Below are 13,130 nucleotides of genomic sequence, written 5' to 3'. Positions count from 1 at the left end.
GTATTTTGCAGATAGAGTTATTTACACACATTTTTCCAGGAATAAATCTTAAATACAAGTAGGCTATATGTTTACATACCATAAAATCAGTGGACATAATAAGTGTAATTAAAAGTTGGGCAAGTTGCCGTTTTCCAGTGGACTTTTTAAATAACAGGATCAAATGGGCAGATTCAATTCATATCAAGCTTTAGTGGATAGATAAACTTAACTGTACATTGCATTAATTGTGTTATTTTTTTAATGCATGAAACAGTCAAGTATTAGTCGTAGAAATTAACGTGATGAATTCCCCAGCCCTACTTTTGAGCTGTTGTTTTTTTTGTAATTCCTATTATTCGTAATGATGATTCTCATGAGATTCCCATTACTGTAATACAGTAAGTTTTACTGCATTACAGAAAAGAAATGACTATTATACAATGATTTTTATTTTATTTAAATTAACATAAATTATCGACAGTACACTAAATACTACCATATAAATATTTTACCATATAGAATAAATATATCATTACTTTTTAGCATTACTGTAACTGAATGAGATTTTGCTTGTATTACAGTAATTTGAATAAGGAGTATTTTATTTTGGGGTGAAAATACAGGTTCTTGAGATTCACAGTGCTGCCTTTTTAAAGTTTTACGAATCTGTACATGTTAATGTTATCTGATTCTTAAAGGGAAGATGAGATCCAGCATTTCTGAATCTTAAAGTTATGGATATGTGCTTGAGCATCATCAAAGCTTCTTGGCAACAGCGTGGAGAAATCTATCCGCCCCCGTCCTCTGATCTGAAATACATCTGACTTGTCAATATATTATCCAGGCATTATACTCTCTGCTGTCAGTATGAGATGACTGGGAAATACGGTTATTATCAGTAGCCGCAGGACAATCATAACTTAATATGATTATATCAGAAGATCACAATAAATTAACATCGTGCACACTCCTATGGCACAATAAAACAGCGGGGCTCTTGGTGATGTTGAACCTGCGACGATAAACAAACAAGAAAACAAACCAGTCTGATGCGATCAATACACCTGTAGTATTTTCAGACACCCGCCTCTGTTCCTTCTCTGTTCAGTACCCAAGCGCAGATCTGCAATAGCGATTTTTTATATTCATTGTCCACAACTGTTAAATCAATACGCCCACTTTTAAACCCTGTTAAGTTCAGACAAATTCAGTTCAAATTTGTCAAGGTTGATTGAGCTGTAATTTTCTTCTAGATTCCTTCTAATTTAGTATAGCTCACTGTAACCGATGTGAATAGAACAATAGTGCGACTTACCTTTACAACACCTCCTGTGGTTTATGTCCGGTTGATGCTTGTGTCTGTCTGCATCAGCACCAGCACGCACGGGGAGCGCCCATCTGTTTAGGGACCGTGTACAAAGTGACACTCCACCAACAGACATTAAGATTAAGGGGTCGGGGTTAAAAAAAAGAGAGAAATTTTTCACTGTGTGTGTGTGTGTGTGTGCGTGTATGTATGAATATATGATATGATATATATATATATATATATATATATATATATATATATATATATTATTAGCTACTTTATTAGGCACACCTGTACCTCTGCTTATTCATGTGATTATCTAATAATGTTTACATCAACCATAAGAAGGGGGAATTTTTGATCAAATCTAGACAGGCCCCATTTCCAGCAACCGTCACTCCAACACCTTATCCTTGTGTAATCATGCTAAATTGCTAATTTGGTACTAGAAAATCACTATTATGTCAAACACAGTTGAAAGCTATTTGGTTCGTTAAACGAAGCTTAACATTGCCTTTTGTGTTTGTTTTTGAATTGCCACAGTATGCAATAGACTGGCATGTCTTAAGGTCAATATTAGGTCAAAAATGGCAAAAAAGAAACAGCTTTCTCTAGAAACTCATCAGTCAATCATTGTTTTGAGGAATGAAGGCTATACAATGTTTGAAATCGCCAAAAACTGAAGATTTCATACAAAGGTGTACACTACAGTCTTCAAAGACAAAGGATAACTGGCTCTGATAAGGGCAGAAAGAGATGTGGAAGACCAGATGTACAACTAAACAAGAGGATAAGTACATCAGAGTCTCTAGTTTGAGAAATAGACGCCTCACATGTCCTCAGCTGACAGCTTCATTGAATTCTACCCGCTCAACACCAGTTTCATGTACAAGAGTAAAGAGAAGACTCAAGGGTGCAGGCCTTATGGGAAGAATTGCAAAGAAAAAGGCACTTTTGAAACAGAAAAACAAAAAGAAAAGGTTAGAGTGGGCAAAGAAACACAGACATTGGACAACAGATAATTGGAAAAGAGTGTTATGGATCTTAACCACATTGAGCTTTTGTGGAATCAGCTAGACTGTAAGGTGCGTGAGAAGTGCCCAACAAGACCGCCACATCTATGGCAAGTGCTACAGGAAGTGTGGGGTGAAATGTCACCTGAGTATCTGGACAAACTGACAGCTAGAATGCCAAGGATCTGCAAAGCTGTCACTGCTGCACATTGAGGATTTTTTGATGAGAACACTTTGAAGTAGTTTAAGAAGTTCTGAAAAAAAAAATTCAAATTGTAATAGTAATTTTTCATGTTATTAATGTCCTGACTATACATTGTGATCAGTTGAATGCCACTTTGGTAAATAAAAGTACCAATTTCTTTCCATAAAAGCAAAATCTGTACATTATTCCAAACTTTTGGCTGCCTGTGTCTATATATATTCACATTCTTTGTGTGTGTGTGCGTGTGTGTGTGTGGGCAGGTTTAAGTGGTTTACGAGGACTTTTTTTAGGTTACAAACTGGTAATTACAAGGGTATTGTGCTATAAATGTGGTTTATGAGGACATTTCTAGTGTCCCCATAATTTAAAATCGCTTAAAAAAAAAATTAAAAAAATAAAAATAAAAATTAAAAAAAACACATCCTAAACAATGTTTTATTGAAAATGTACAAATGCAGAAAGTTTTTTGTGAGGGTTAGGTTTAGAGGATAGAATCTATAGTCTGTACAGTATAAAAAACATTATGTCTATGGAGAGTCCTCATAATGATAGCTGCACCAACGTGTGTGTGTGTGTGTGTGTGTGTGTGTGTGTGTGTGTGTGTGTGTGTGTGTGTGTGTGTGTGTGCAGAAGAAAGAAAGTCATACACATCTGGGATGGCATAAAGGTGAGTAAATGATGAGAGCATTTTCTTAACTATCCCTTTCAGGCATGATTTATGTAGTGAGACCTGCAGCTTTAAAGGAATCGATTTATCTACAACAAGTGTTAATTTACACTGCCATCTTCTGGTGAAAAGTGTAAGTGCGCAGAGTCCGTCCATACCAGTCAGTCAACATGCACATTAGGCTTTAAATAATATAATTCAACGGGTTTTTTTTTTTTTGTTTGTTTGTTTGTTTGTTTTTATATAAATATTTACAGATAAAATATACACACAAACCATCTTATATAACAGTATAGAATTAAAATAATAATAATAATAAAAAATAAAAAATAGTGATAAGTATAACCAGTGTAGTATTTTTCTTTCTTGTAAAGGAGGCTGTATCCACACCAACAGGGGGTGCTAAACCATTTAGAGACATTGCAAATAGATAAATACCATCACGGCGATAGATTAAAATAACAGATTTGCTTTTACTCTATGCATTATAAGCGTATAAATACGCTGTGTTTATCTTCAAGCTGCGCGAGGAAGGGATGCGCTAAAACAACGGCTCCTTTGATTTGGCCGGCGTCAGGTAGGCTGATAAACGAGCAACATCCTCATTCTGTTCAACAATAAGCTTCTGTTTTAAACATATATGCTAAAGGTTTTATATTTATTAAATATGTTAATCACAAACATAACCATGTACACAAACTGTCAAATTAAAACCCGCTGTGACATGTCTTAGACCTTACAAATTGTGGTAATACAGTAGGCTATAGGCCTAAAATGCATGGGGGGGGGGGGGGGGGGGGGGTAAGAGAAGAAAAAAAATGCGTCAAAGCATTCCACATGTTTCTATTACTGAGTGAAACTGTGTTTTGTCTGACAACGAAATGCATATTTGCTTCATGGTACAATGTAACACATCTATCATAGGTTTCAACTTGTATTAACTGGAATGTTAAAGCTATCAATGTAAAATATACTATAGTGCGACAATGCATATTTTATCGAATATGTCTGAGCAAACTGGTGTTTTTACGGTTATTATTTTTAAATGCACTTATAACGTGCTGTATAAAATTTAAAGATGCATTGTATACATTTTGCGGCACAAATTGCATTGCATGCAAAAACAATGATTATTTCCAAACAGGTTTCCCAACACTCCTACCTCCCCTTCAGTCCCTCCCCCATCCACCATTGGTTGGACAAACATATAGTCCTGCCCCACACTTACCTATTGGTTTAGCCAGAACTTGGCATGTCAGGCTGCTCATACAAACATAGCAATGTTTTGAAAGCACCACAGTGTTTCTATTTTACTGGCAAAAATCAACCTATGAATGGCTTAAAGGGTGGTATATTTTAAGCATGCAAAATTATTTTGGACACCGCAATGGACAGAATATAAAGTTACGCGAGAGGGCTTCTGGATTTAATAAATACTTAATCACAAATAATGCATAATACTATAATAAAAATGTCAAAGTATACCATCTATTCACTTTCCTGCAATAATAAAACAAGATGAAATGTATGATTTTATGCCAAGAACATTAGCTCATGTCCTGATAATATGATATATTGTGATGGTACAATCTATACAATATACAGGATGGTATAATTGTTTAACACGTTCATTGTTTAATTCATAACACTTTCATTAATTTACCAGGTATGTTGTTCAGGATGGTAAAACTCCGACTACTCAACATGATTGCACCTGCATACTTCTACACTGCCACTGTGGTCACATTTGCCCTCTACTTCCTCCTGTTCATGCCCACTATTTTCCCAACTCCAGGTGTGACGTTAAGTCCCACCATGCTGGTCCACATTGCCGTCTTTCTGTTCCTCATGGGGAATGCTCTGGGAAATTACATTATGACTATATGGTACCCATCTGAGAGTGCCAATGAGACAGTTATTCCGGTCTGTTCACCCGATTGCCCAGACAGAATAGACGCACACTACCTCTTGAATGGACGGCACTTCTGTAAAGTGTGTAAGAAGGTGATTCTAAAACGGGACCACCATTGCTTTTTCACAGGAAATTGTATCGGGAATAGGAACATGCGTTACTTTATTATGTTCAGCATCTATACGTCCTGTTGTTGTCTGTACTCCTTGGTAATTGGGGTGGCTTATCTCACAGTGGAGTACTCTATTTCCTTTGAGAACCCATTGACATTCCTCACACTTTTGCCCCTGTCCACAGGCTACTTCTTCGTTGGTAAGTTTGATTAGCTTGGCTTAAAACTTACCTGTTTCTTCCCTCTCTCGTAAGGGAATAGTTCACTTAAAAATAAAAAATTGTGTCATCATTTACTCAACCTCATGTTGTCCCAAACCTGTTTGAATTTGTTTCTTCTGTGGAAAACAGAAGGAGAATAAAGACTTAAATTTAGGTCTATTTCTTACACAGAAGAGTATAGTGCACAAGTCACATGTGGGTCATTGACAAAAACAGTTGTCCAATGTGATAATGTTAAATCTTTTTAAAATATAGTTTAAAATGTGTGTCAAGTTTGTAGAAATTGTATCTTTGTGTCCATGTTGGTTTCATACAGTTTTGAAAAACAGTTGTATCATTTTCTAAAAAAAAAAAAAGAAGAATTTAATAGCTTTCAAAATGTCAAGTGGTGTAACCATCAAGTAAAAGGGATTACTTTCCTTACTACTTGAATACATGTTAGAGTACACAACTTTATCATTAATTTAAAACATTTTTAAGGTTTAAACACAGTTTTCTTAGAGTTACTCCATTTGATTGGAACAAAATGTGCCTTTTCATAAAAATGTCAAAATGTCTATTTAATTTAAAAAAAAAACAACAACAACAAAAAAAAAACTTTAAAGCAGACATTAAGGTCTAAAGCAGTCCTCTGTTTTATTTATCTTAATTTTATTCATTTTTTGTCACATGAATAAGACACCTGTATGTTTGTACCTGTATGAATTTGATTTTGTGGTCAAAAGTAAAAAAAAAAAAAAAAGTGTAAATAAAATTTAAGAAACCATTCAATTTAAAGATAAGAAATAATAATAAAAGATTATTCCAAAGTACTTATACAAAATAAAATGGCTTTTAACTCAGGAACTGAATACACCCCTGCTATGATGAAATGTTCATCATAGTAGGGGTGTATTTCAGGAATAGTTTTAGTGTGAATTAAATTTTTAAAGGAATATTCCCGGTTCAATAAAAGTTCAACACAATCAACAGCATTTGTGGCATGATATTGATTACCGCAAAAAAATATTTTTAACTTATCCATTGTTTATTTTAAAAAAGCAAAAATGGCGGTTACAGAATAGGGCACTGTGGAGCCGAGGAGGGCGGGGCCGGGTTGGAATGAGACACACCCGGTCCCCAATCAGCCTGATGGGGCGCGCGAGGGATAAAGGCGGCCGGGGACGACAGTTCGAGAGAGAGAGAATTACAGACAGCTGTCCTGTGTTTTTAGTTGTGTGTTTTTGTTTGGGTTTTTGTTTAATAAATTATTATTTAAGTTGTCAAGCCGGTTCTCGCCTCCTCCTTTCCTCTAAACCCCCTTACAGGCACTTACAATGGGAAGTGAATGGGGCCAATCCATAAACATTAAAACATACATTGTGTCAAAAGTATAGCCACAAGATGTAAACATTATATCTGTTAACATGATCTAAGTGTGATAAAAATCACTTACTAACCTTGTCTGTGTAAACGTTTGATCCAATATTACACTGAACAAAAATAAACGCAACATGCAACAATTTCAAAGATTTTACTGAGTTACAGTTCATTTAAGGAAATCAGTTAATTGAAATAAATTCATTAGGCCCTAATCTATGGATTTCACATGACTGGGAATACAGAAATGCATCTGTTGGTCACGGATACCTTAAAAAAAGGTAGAGGCGTGGATCAGAAAACCAGTCAGTATCTGGTGTGACCACCATTTGCCTCATGCAGCGCAACACATCTTCTCATAGAGTTGATCAGGCTGTTGATTGTGGCCTGTGGAATGTTGTCCCACTCCTCTTCAATGGCTGTGCGAAGTTGCTGGATATTGGCAGGAACTGGAACACGCTGTCATACACGTCAATCCAGAGCATCCCAAACATGCTCAGTGGGTGACAAGTCTGGTGAGTATGCAGGCCATAGAAGAACTGGGACATTTTCAGCTTCCTGGAATTGTGTACAGATCCTTGCGACATGGGGCCGTGCATTATCATGCTGAAACATGAGGTGATGGCGGCGGATGAATGGCACGACAATGGGCTTCAGGATCTCATCACGGTATCTTTGTGCATTCAAATTGCCATCGATAAAATGCAATTGTGTTCGTTGTCCGTAGCTTATGCCTGCCCATACCATAACCCCACCGCCACCATGGGGCACTCTGTTCACAACGTTGACATCAGCAAACCGCTCGCCCACACGACGCCATACACGCTGTCTGCCATCTGCCCGGTACAGTTGAAGCTGGGATTCATCTGTGAAGAGCACACTTCTCCAGTGTGCCAGTGGCCATTGAAGGTGAGCATTTGCCCACTGAAGTCGGTTAAGACGTCGAACTGCAGTCAGGTCAAGACCCTGGTGAGGACGACGAGCACGCAGATGAGCTTCCCTGAGACGGTTTCTGACAGTTTGTGCAGAAATTCTTTGGTTGTGCAAACCCATAGTTTCATCAGCTGACCTAGTGGCTAGTTTCAGACGATCCCGCAGGTGAAGAAGCCGGATGTTGAGGTCCTGGGCTGGCGTGGTTACGCGGGGTGTGCGGTTGTGAGGCCGGTTTGATGTACTGCCAAATTCTATAAAACGACGTTGGAGGTGGCTTATGGTAGAGAAATGAACATTCAATTATCTGGCAACAGCTCTGGTGGGCATTCCTGCAGTCAGCATGCCAATTGCACGCTCCCTCAAAACCTGAGACATCTGTGGCATTGTGTTGTGTGACAAAACTGCACATTTTTTAGCGGCCTTTTATTGTCCCCATCACAAGGTGCACCTGTGTAATGATCATGCTGTTTAATCAGCTTCTTGATATGCCACACCTGTCAGGTGGATGGATTATCTTGGCAAAGGAGAAATGCTCACTAACAGGGATGTAAACAAATTTGTGCACAAAATTTGAGAGAAATAAGCTTTTTGTGCGTATGGAAAATTTCTGGGATCTTTTACTTCAGCTCATGAAACATGGGACCAACACTTTACATGTTGCGTTTATATTTTTGTTCAGTGTACAACTTTGTTAGCTTAACGACGTAATGCCGGTAATCCGTATAAGCAATTTTATCAAATTAAATTATGCAGAACAGAGATTTTATCACACTAGAGTCATATTAAAGTGTGTAGTGTTTACATCTTGTGGCTTTGCTTTTGAAACAGAGTGTATTTTAATGTTTATAGACTGGCCCCCATTCACTTCCATCGTAGGCTAAGTAAGGGATAACGTACAGTCAGCCGGTTGTTATTGCAAAATAAACCCTGACACGGAGATTAGGATTAATTATGTGACAAGAAAGAAAACGCTGAACAGGCTAAATCCACCTCTGGGTTGCGTTGGAGTTCTGTTGTTGTTTATTTAGTTATTTAGAGAACGCACAGTGATCCGAGAAGCAGGAAAGATGGCTTGCAATACCCGGATGAGCGGTCTAATACGTGGAGGTGCGGTTGTTACAGAGAAATATCAGACTGCTAGATGGTGCCATTGGTCAATCAGAATCCAGTATTCCAGAACCGTGGAATAAATGCTGTAATTAAGCTTCACTTGTATTGAACCCAGAATATTTATTATTTTTGAATAACTTAATAGATCTGGACCAAAAAAAATCGTCACTTCAGTCACCCATGTACCACTTTTATGATGCTTTTGCATCCTTTTTGAAGCTTCAGTGCCCATTCAATGTAATTGAACAGTAAAGAGCAATCGGTACAGTTTTCAGAAATCCTCAGTTTGTGTTCCACGGAAGAAAGAAAATCATACAGGTTTGTAACGACATGATGTTGAGTAAATGCTGACAGAATTTTACATTTTGATTCAACTATTTCTTTAACCCTTTGGTGAAAACTATTCCTTCTTTTTCTCCCTCCAGGTTTGATTTCAGGTCCTCAGTTCTTTCTGGTTATAATGCTGTACGTCTGGCTGGGTATAGGGCTGGTGAGTGCTGGCTTCTGCTGCCAACAGCTTCTACTAGTGGCCCGAGGGCAGACCTGGTGTGAGCTGCAAAAAGGGCAATTTTCAGAGTGCCGTGGTACCTGGCGGGCCAACATGAGTGACGTTTTTGGTTCCCGATGGGTTCTGGGCCTTTTCCTGCCAGTACAGACTGTTGAGACCATACCTGGCAAATGGCAGGTCTACCATGACCACAAACATGACTGAAGTTGGACTTAAGCCATATCATTGTGTTCATCATAATTTGACCTGTATGGACCAGTTATTATGTGTGATAAGGGGTTCAGTTTATTAGAGTTGTATAAGCCCATGCAACTGATCTACCTTTTTAGTGGATTTCTGTCATCACTACACATATTAGGAGAGTGTTATGTAAAGATGTGGTACTAGCATATCAATGTCTATCAGCACTGTGCTGAAACTCAATTTAAGCCCTGGTTCTGTGCAGCAGTGATTAACCATGGTAACATCAGAAAAGGAGGCCAGCTTTAAAGGGTGGATGAGTTCAAACAGTATCTACAACGCACACTAAGTAATCGACACACTATTACACAAGTGGGCTGCTAAATGTGGGTGACTCTTGCTTTAGTTTAATTTATTTTCATTTAGTTTAGTTTAACTTAAAGGAATGTTCCTTGGTAAATACAAGTTAAGATCAATCGACAACATTTGTAATGTTGATTACCACAAAAAAAAAAAAAAAAAGAAATTCAATTCATCCCTCGTTAATTAAAAAAATAATCATTAAAAAAACATTTGTGGTTACAGATGCTTACAATGGAAGTAAATGGGTCCAGTCTGTAAACATTAAAAAACACATTGTTTCAAAATTATAGCCATAAGACATAAACATAATACGTTAACATGTTAATAATTTTAGTGTGATGAAATTTCTGTTATAGGGTATAAAATATTTTTTGTGGTAATCAGCATTATGCGATACGATTGATCTTCTCTTGAATTGAAAACATTCCTTTAAGCTTGAAGTTATTCATGTGAATCATGAAAAATGTTGACCTAATTTAGTATACCATTGTAGAACTTGCTAATAAAGTAGATGTCAGCTTTTATATATATATATATATATATATATAATGTTGATAATGTTTCTATGTATGTCATTTAACTTGTGATTTGAGTCTTTTGAATTCGTTCAAAAGAGAAAATCACTCCAAAAAGAGATTTTAATTTCAGTAGAATAACCCTGGTAAAATAAAGGTATTATATATATATATATATATATACATACAGCTGTGCTCAAAGGTTTGCATACCCTGGCAGAAATTGTGAAATTTTGGCATTGATTTGGAAAATATGACCGATAATGCAAAAATAAAATTGTCTTTTATTTAAGGATAGTGATCATATGAAGCCATTTATTATCACATAGCTGTTTGGCTCCTTTTTAAATCATAATGATAACAGAAATCATCCAAATGACCCTGATCAAAAGTTTACATACCCTTGAATGTTTGGCTTTGTTATAGACACACAAGGTGACACACACAGGTTTAAATGGCAATTAAAGGTTAATTTCCCACACCTGTGGCTTTTTAAATTGCAATTAGTGTCTGTGTATAAATAGTCAATGAGTTTGTTAGCTCTCACGTGGATGCACTGAGCAGGCTAGATACTGAGCCATGGGGAGCAGAAAAGAACTGTCAAAAGACCTGCATAACAAGGTAATGGAACTTTATAAAGATGGAAAAGGATATAAAAAGATATCCAAAGCCTTGAAAATGTCAGTCAGTTCTGTTCAATCACTTATTAAGAAGTGGAAAATTCTGGGATCTCTTGATACCAATCCAAGGTCAGGTAGACCAAGAAAGTTATCAGCCATAACTGCCAGAAGAATTGTTCGGGATACAAAGAAAATCCCACAGGTAAGCACAGGAGAAATACAGGCTGCTCTGGAAAAAGACAGTGTGGTTGTTTTAAGGAGCACAATACGACAATACTTGAACAAAAATGAGCTGCATGGTCGAGTTGCCAGAAAGAAGCCGGTTACAATATGCCCGACAACACCTTGACACACCTCACAGCTTCTGGCACACTGTAATTTGGAGTGACAAGACCAAAATAGAGCTTTATGGTCACAACCATAAGCGCTATGTTTGGAGAGGGGTCAACAAGGCATATAGAGAAAAAAATACCATCCCCACTGTGAAGCATGGTGGTGGCTCACTGACGTTTTGGGGGGTGTGAGCTCTAAAGGCACGGGGAATCTTGTGAAAATTGATGTTAAGATGAATGCAGCAGGTTATCAGAAAATACTGGCAGACAATTTGCATTCTTCTGCACGAAAGCTGCGCATGGGACGCTCTTGGACTTTCACACCAGACAATGACCCTAAGCACAAGGCCAAGTTGACCCTCCAGTGGTTACAGCAGAAAAAGGTAAAGGTTCTGGAGTGGCCATCACAGTCTCCTGACCTTAATATTATCGAGCCACTCTGGGGAGATCTCAAACGTGTGGTTCATGCAAGACGACCAAAGATTTTGCATGATCTGGAGGCATTTTGCCAAGACGAATAGGCAGCTATACCACCTGCAAGAATTTGGGGCCTCATAGACAACTATTACAAAAGACTGCACGCTGTCATTGATGCTAAAGGGGGCAATACACAGTATTAAGAACTAAGGGTAAGCAGACTTTTGAACAGGGGTCATTTCATTTTTTTTCATTGTTGCCATGTTTTGTTTTATGATTGTGCCATTCTGTTATAACCTACAGTTGAATATGAATCCCATAAGAAATAAAAGAAATGTGTTTTGCCTGCTCATTCATGTTTTCTTTAAAAATGGTACATATATTACCAATTCTCCAAGGGTATGAAACTTTTGAGCACAACTGTGTGTGTGTGTGTGTGTGTGTGTGTGTGTGTGTGTGTATATATATATATATATATATATATATATATATACACACACATACATACACACACACAGTTGCAATAAAAATGATTCAACCCCCCCTGACCAGCAATACATTCTGGTGATGTGAATTAAAACACATCAACTAAAACCTCAGTAAACAGTTTTTAATACACATTTGAGTGATTTTGAGAACAAAGAGTTCAGTTTACCCAATTTTTATTTAAAAATTAACAAATTCTCTCCACAAATGTCATGTCAAAAATATTCAACCCCCAAAGTCAATCATATGTGGAGATTCCTTTATCCTTAATAACAGCAAATAAATGTTTCAGGTAAGTGTGCTCAGGCTTCGGACACCTCTCTATTAAAATTATTACACATTTCTCATAAGCAAAAGCTTCCAGCTCATTGCCATTCTTTGGTTTCTGTGCTGCCACTGCTTCCTTGAAATCCCAACAAAGGTTTGCAATGGGATTTTAATGATGGACTGAAAGGGCAATTTAAGGACATTCCACGACCTATCCCTGAACCAGATTTTGGACAACTTGGATGTATCCTTGGTGTTATTGTTTTGCTGGAAATCCAATGATCACCGAGCTTCAATTTACACACTGAAGGCATCACTTTTTTCATGCCAAAATGGCCTGATACCTGAAAGAATCCATGGTATCAGTCACATAGTCAGGATAGCCGTTTCCTGCAGCCTCAAAACACCCCCATAACAGGATTGACCCACCTCCATGCTTGACTGTGGGGATGGTGTCGTTCTTGTCATCACCTTGTCATCTTACTCCAGATGTACTGCTGACCCATGGGTCTAAAATTCATTTTCAGTTTAGTGTCATATGTCTATAAAACCTTCTTCCAGGACTCCACAGGTCTTTCCTATTACTTCTTGAATATTCAAGTCAACATTTCCCTTGGTG

The 13,130-nt window shown here is 37.5% G+C and overlaps 2 protein-coding genes across 5 annotated transcripts in view; one reads left to right on the top strand and one right to left on the bottom strand.

Annotated features, from left to right (window-relative positions):
• The window catches only part of LOC127411310 (calcium permeable stress-gated cation channel 1-like), a 77,942-nt gene extending 76,570 nt beyond the window's left edge, over positions 1 to 1,372 (bottom strand). For all 4 annotated transcript variants that reach the window (XM_051646799.1, XM_051646798.1, XM_051646796.1 and 1 more), the window contains exon 1: positions 1,298 to 1,372. The gene's annotated coding sequence lies outside the window, so the exon portion shown is untranslated. The remainder of the gene's footprint in view (positions 1 to 1,297) is intronic.
• A 2,234-nt stretch (positions 1,373 to 3,606) lies between these two features.
• On the top strand, positions 3,607 to 10,037 carry LOC127411348 (palmitoyltransferase ZDHHC22-like). Its single transcript, XM_051646865.1, has 3 exons — positions 3,607 to 3,753; positions 4,843 to 5,400; positions 9,249 to 10,037. The coding sequence occupies exons 1-3, from the start codon at positions 3,657 to 3,659 to the stop codon at positions 9,533 to 9,535; spliced, it is 942 nt and encodes a 313-aa protein (XP_051502825.1). The 5' UTR covers positions 3,607 to 3,656; the 3' UTR covers positions 9,536 to 10,037.
• The last annotated feature ends 3,093 nt before the right edge of the window (positions 10,038 to 13,130 follow it).

This window comes from Myxocyprinus asiaticus, chromosome 20 (genome assembly GCF_019703515.2).
Source record: "Myxocyprinus asiaticus isolate MX2 ecotype Aquarium Trade chromosome 20, UBuf_Myxa_2, whole genome shotgun sequence".
NCBI classification, from domain to species: domain Eukaryota; kingdom Metazoa; phylum Chordata; class Actinopteri; order Cypriniformes; family Catostomidae; genus Myxocyprinus; species Myxocyprinus asiaticus.
This window is presented reverse-complemented; position numbering and strand designations above follow the sequence as displayed.

Excerpts from the sequence above, each read along its gene's own strand:
- LOC127411348 (XM_051646865.1), top strand. The coding sequence starts at position 3,657 with ATGCATTATAAGCGTATAAATACGCTGTGTTTATCTTCAAGCTGCGCG. Across the intron at positions 3,754-4,842 it reads TTTGATTTGGCCGGCGTCAG|GTATGTTGTTCAGGATGGTA; the intron begins GTAGGCTGATAA and ends TTAATTTACCAG. Across the intron at positions 5,401-9,248 it reads CACAGGCTACTTCTTCGTTG|GTTTGATTTCAGGTCCTCAG; the intron begins GTAAGTTTGATT and ends TTCTCCCTCCAG.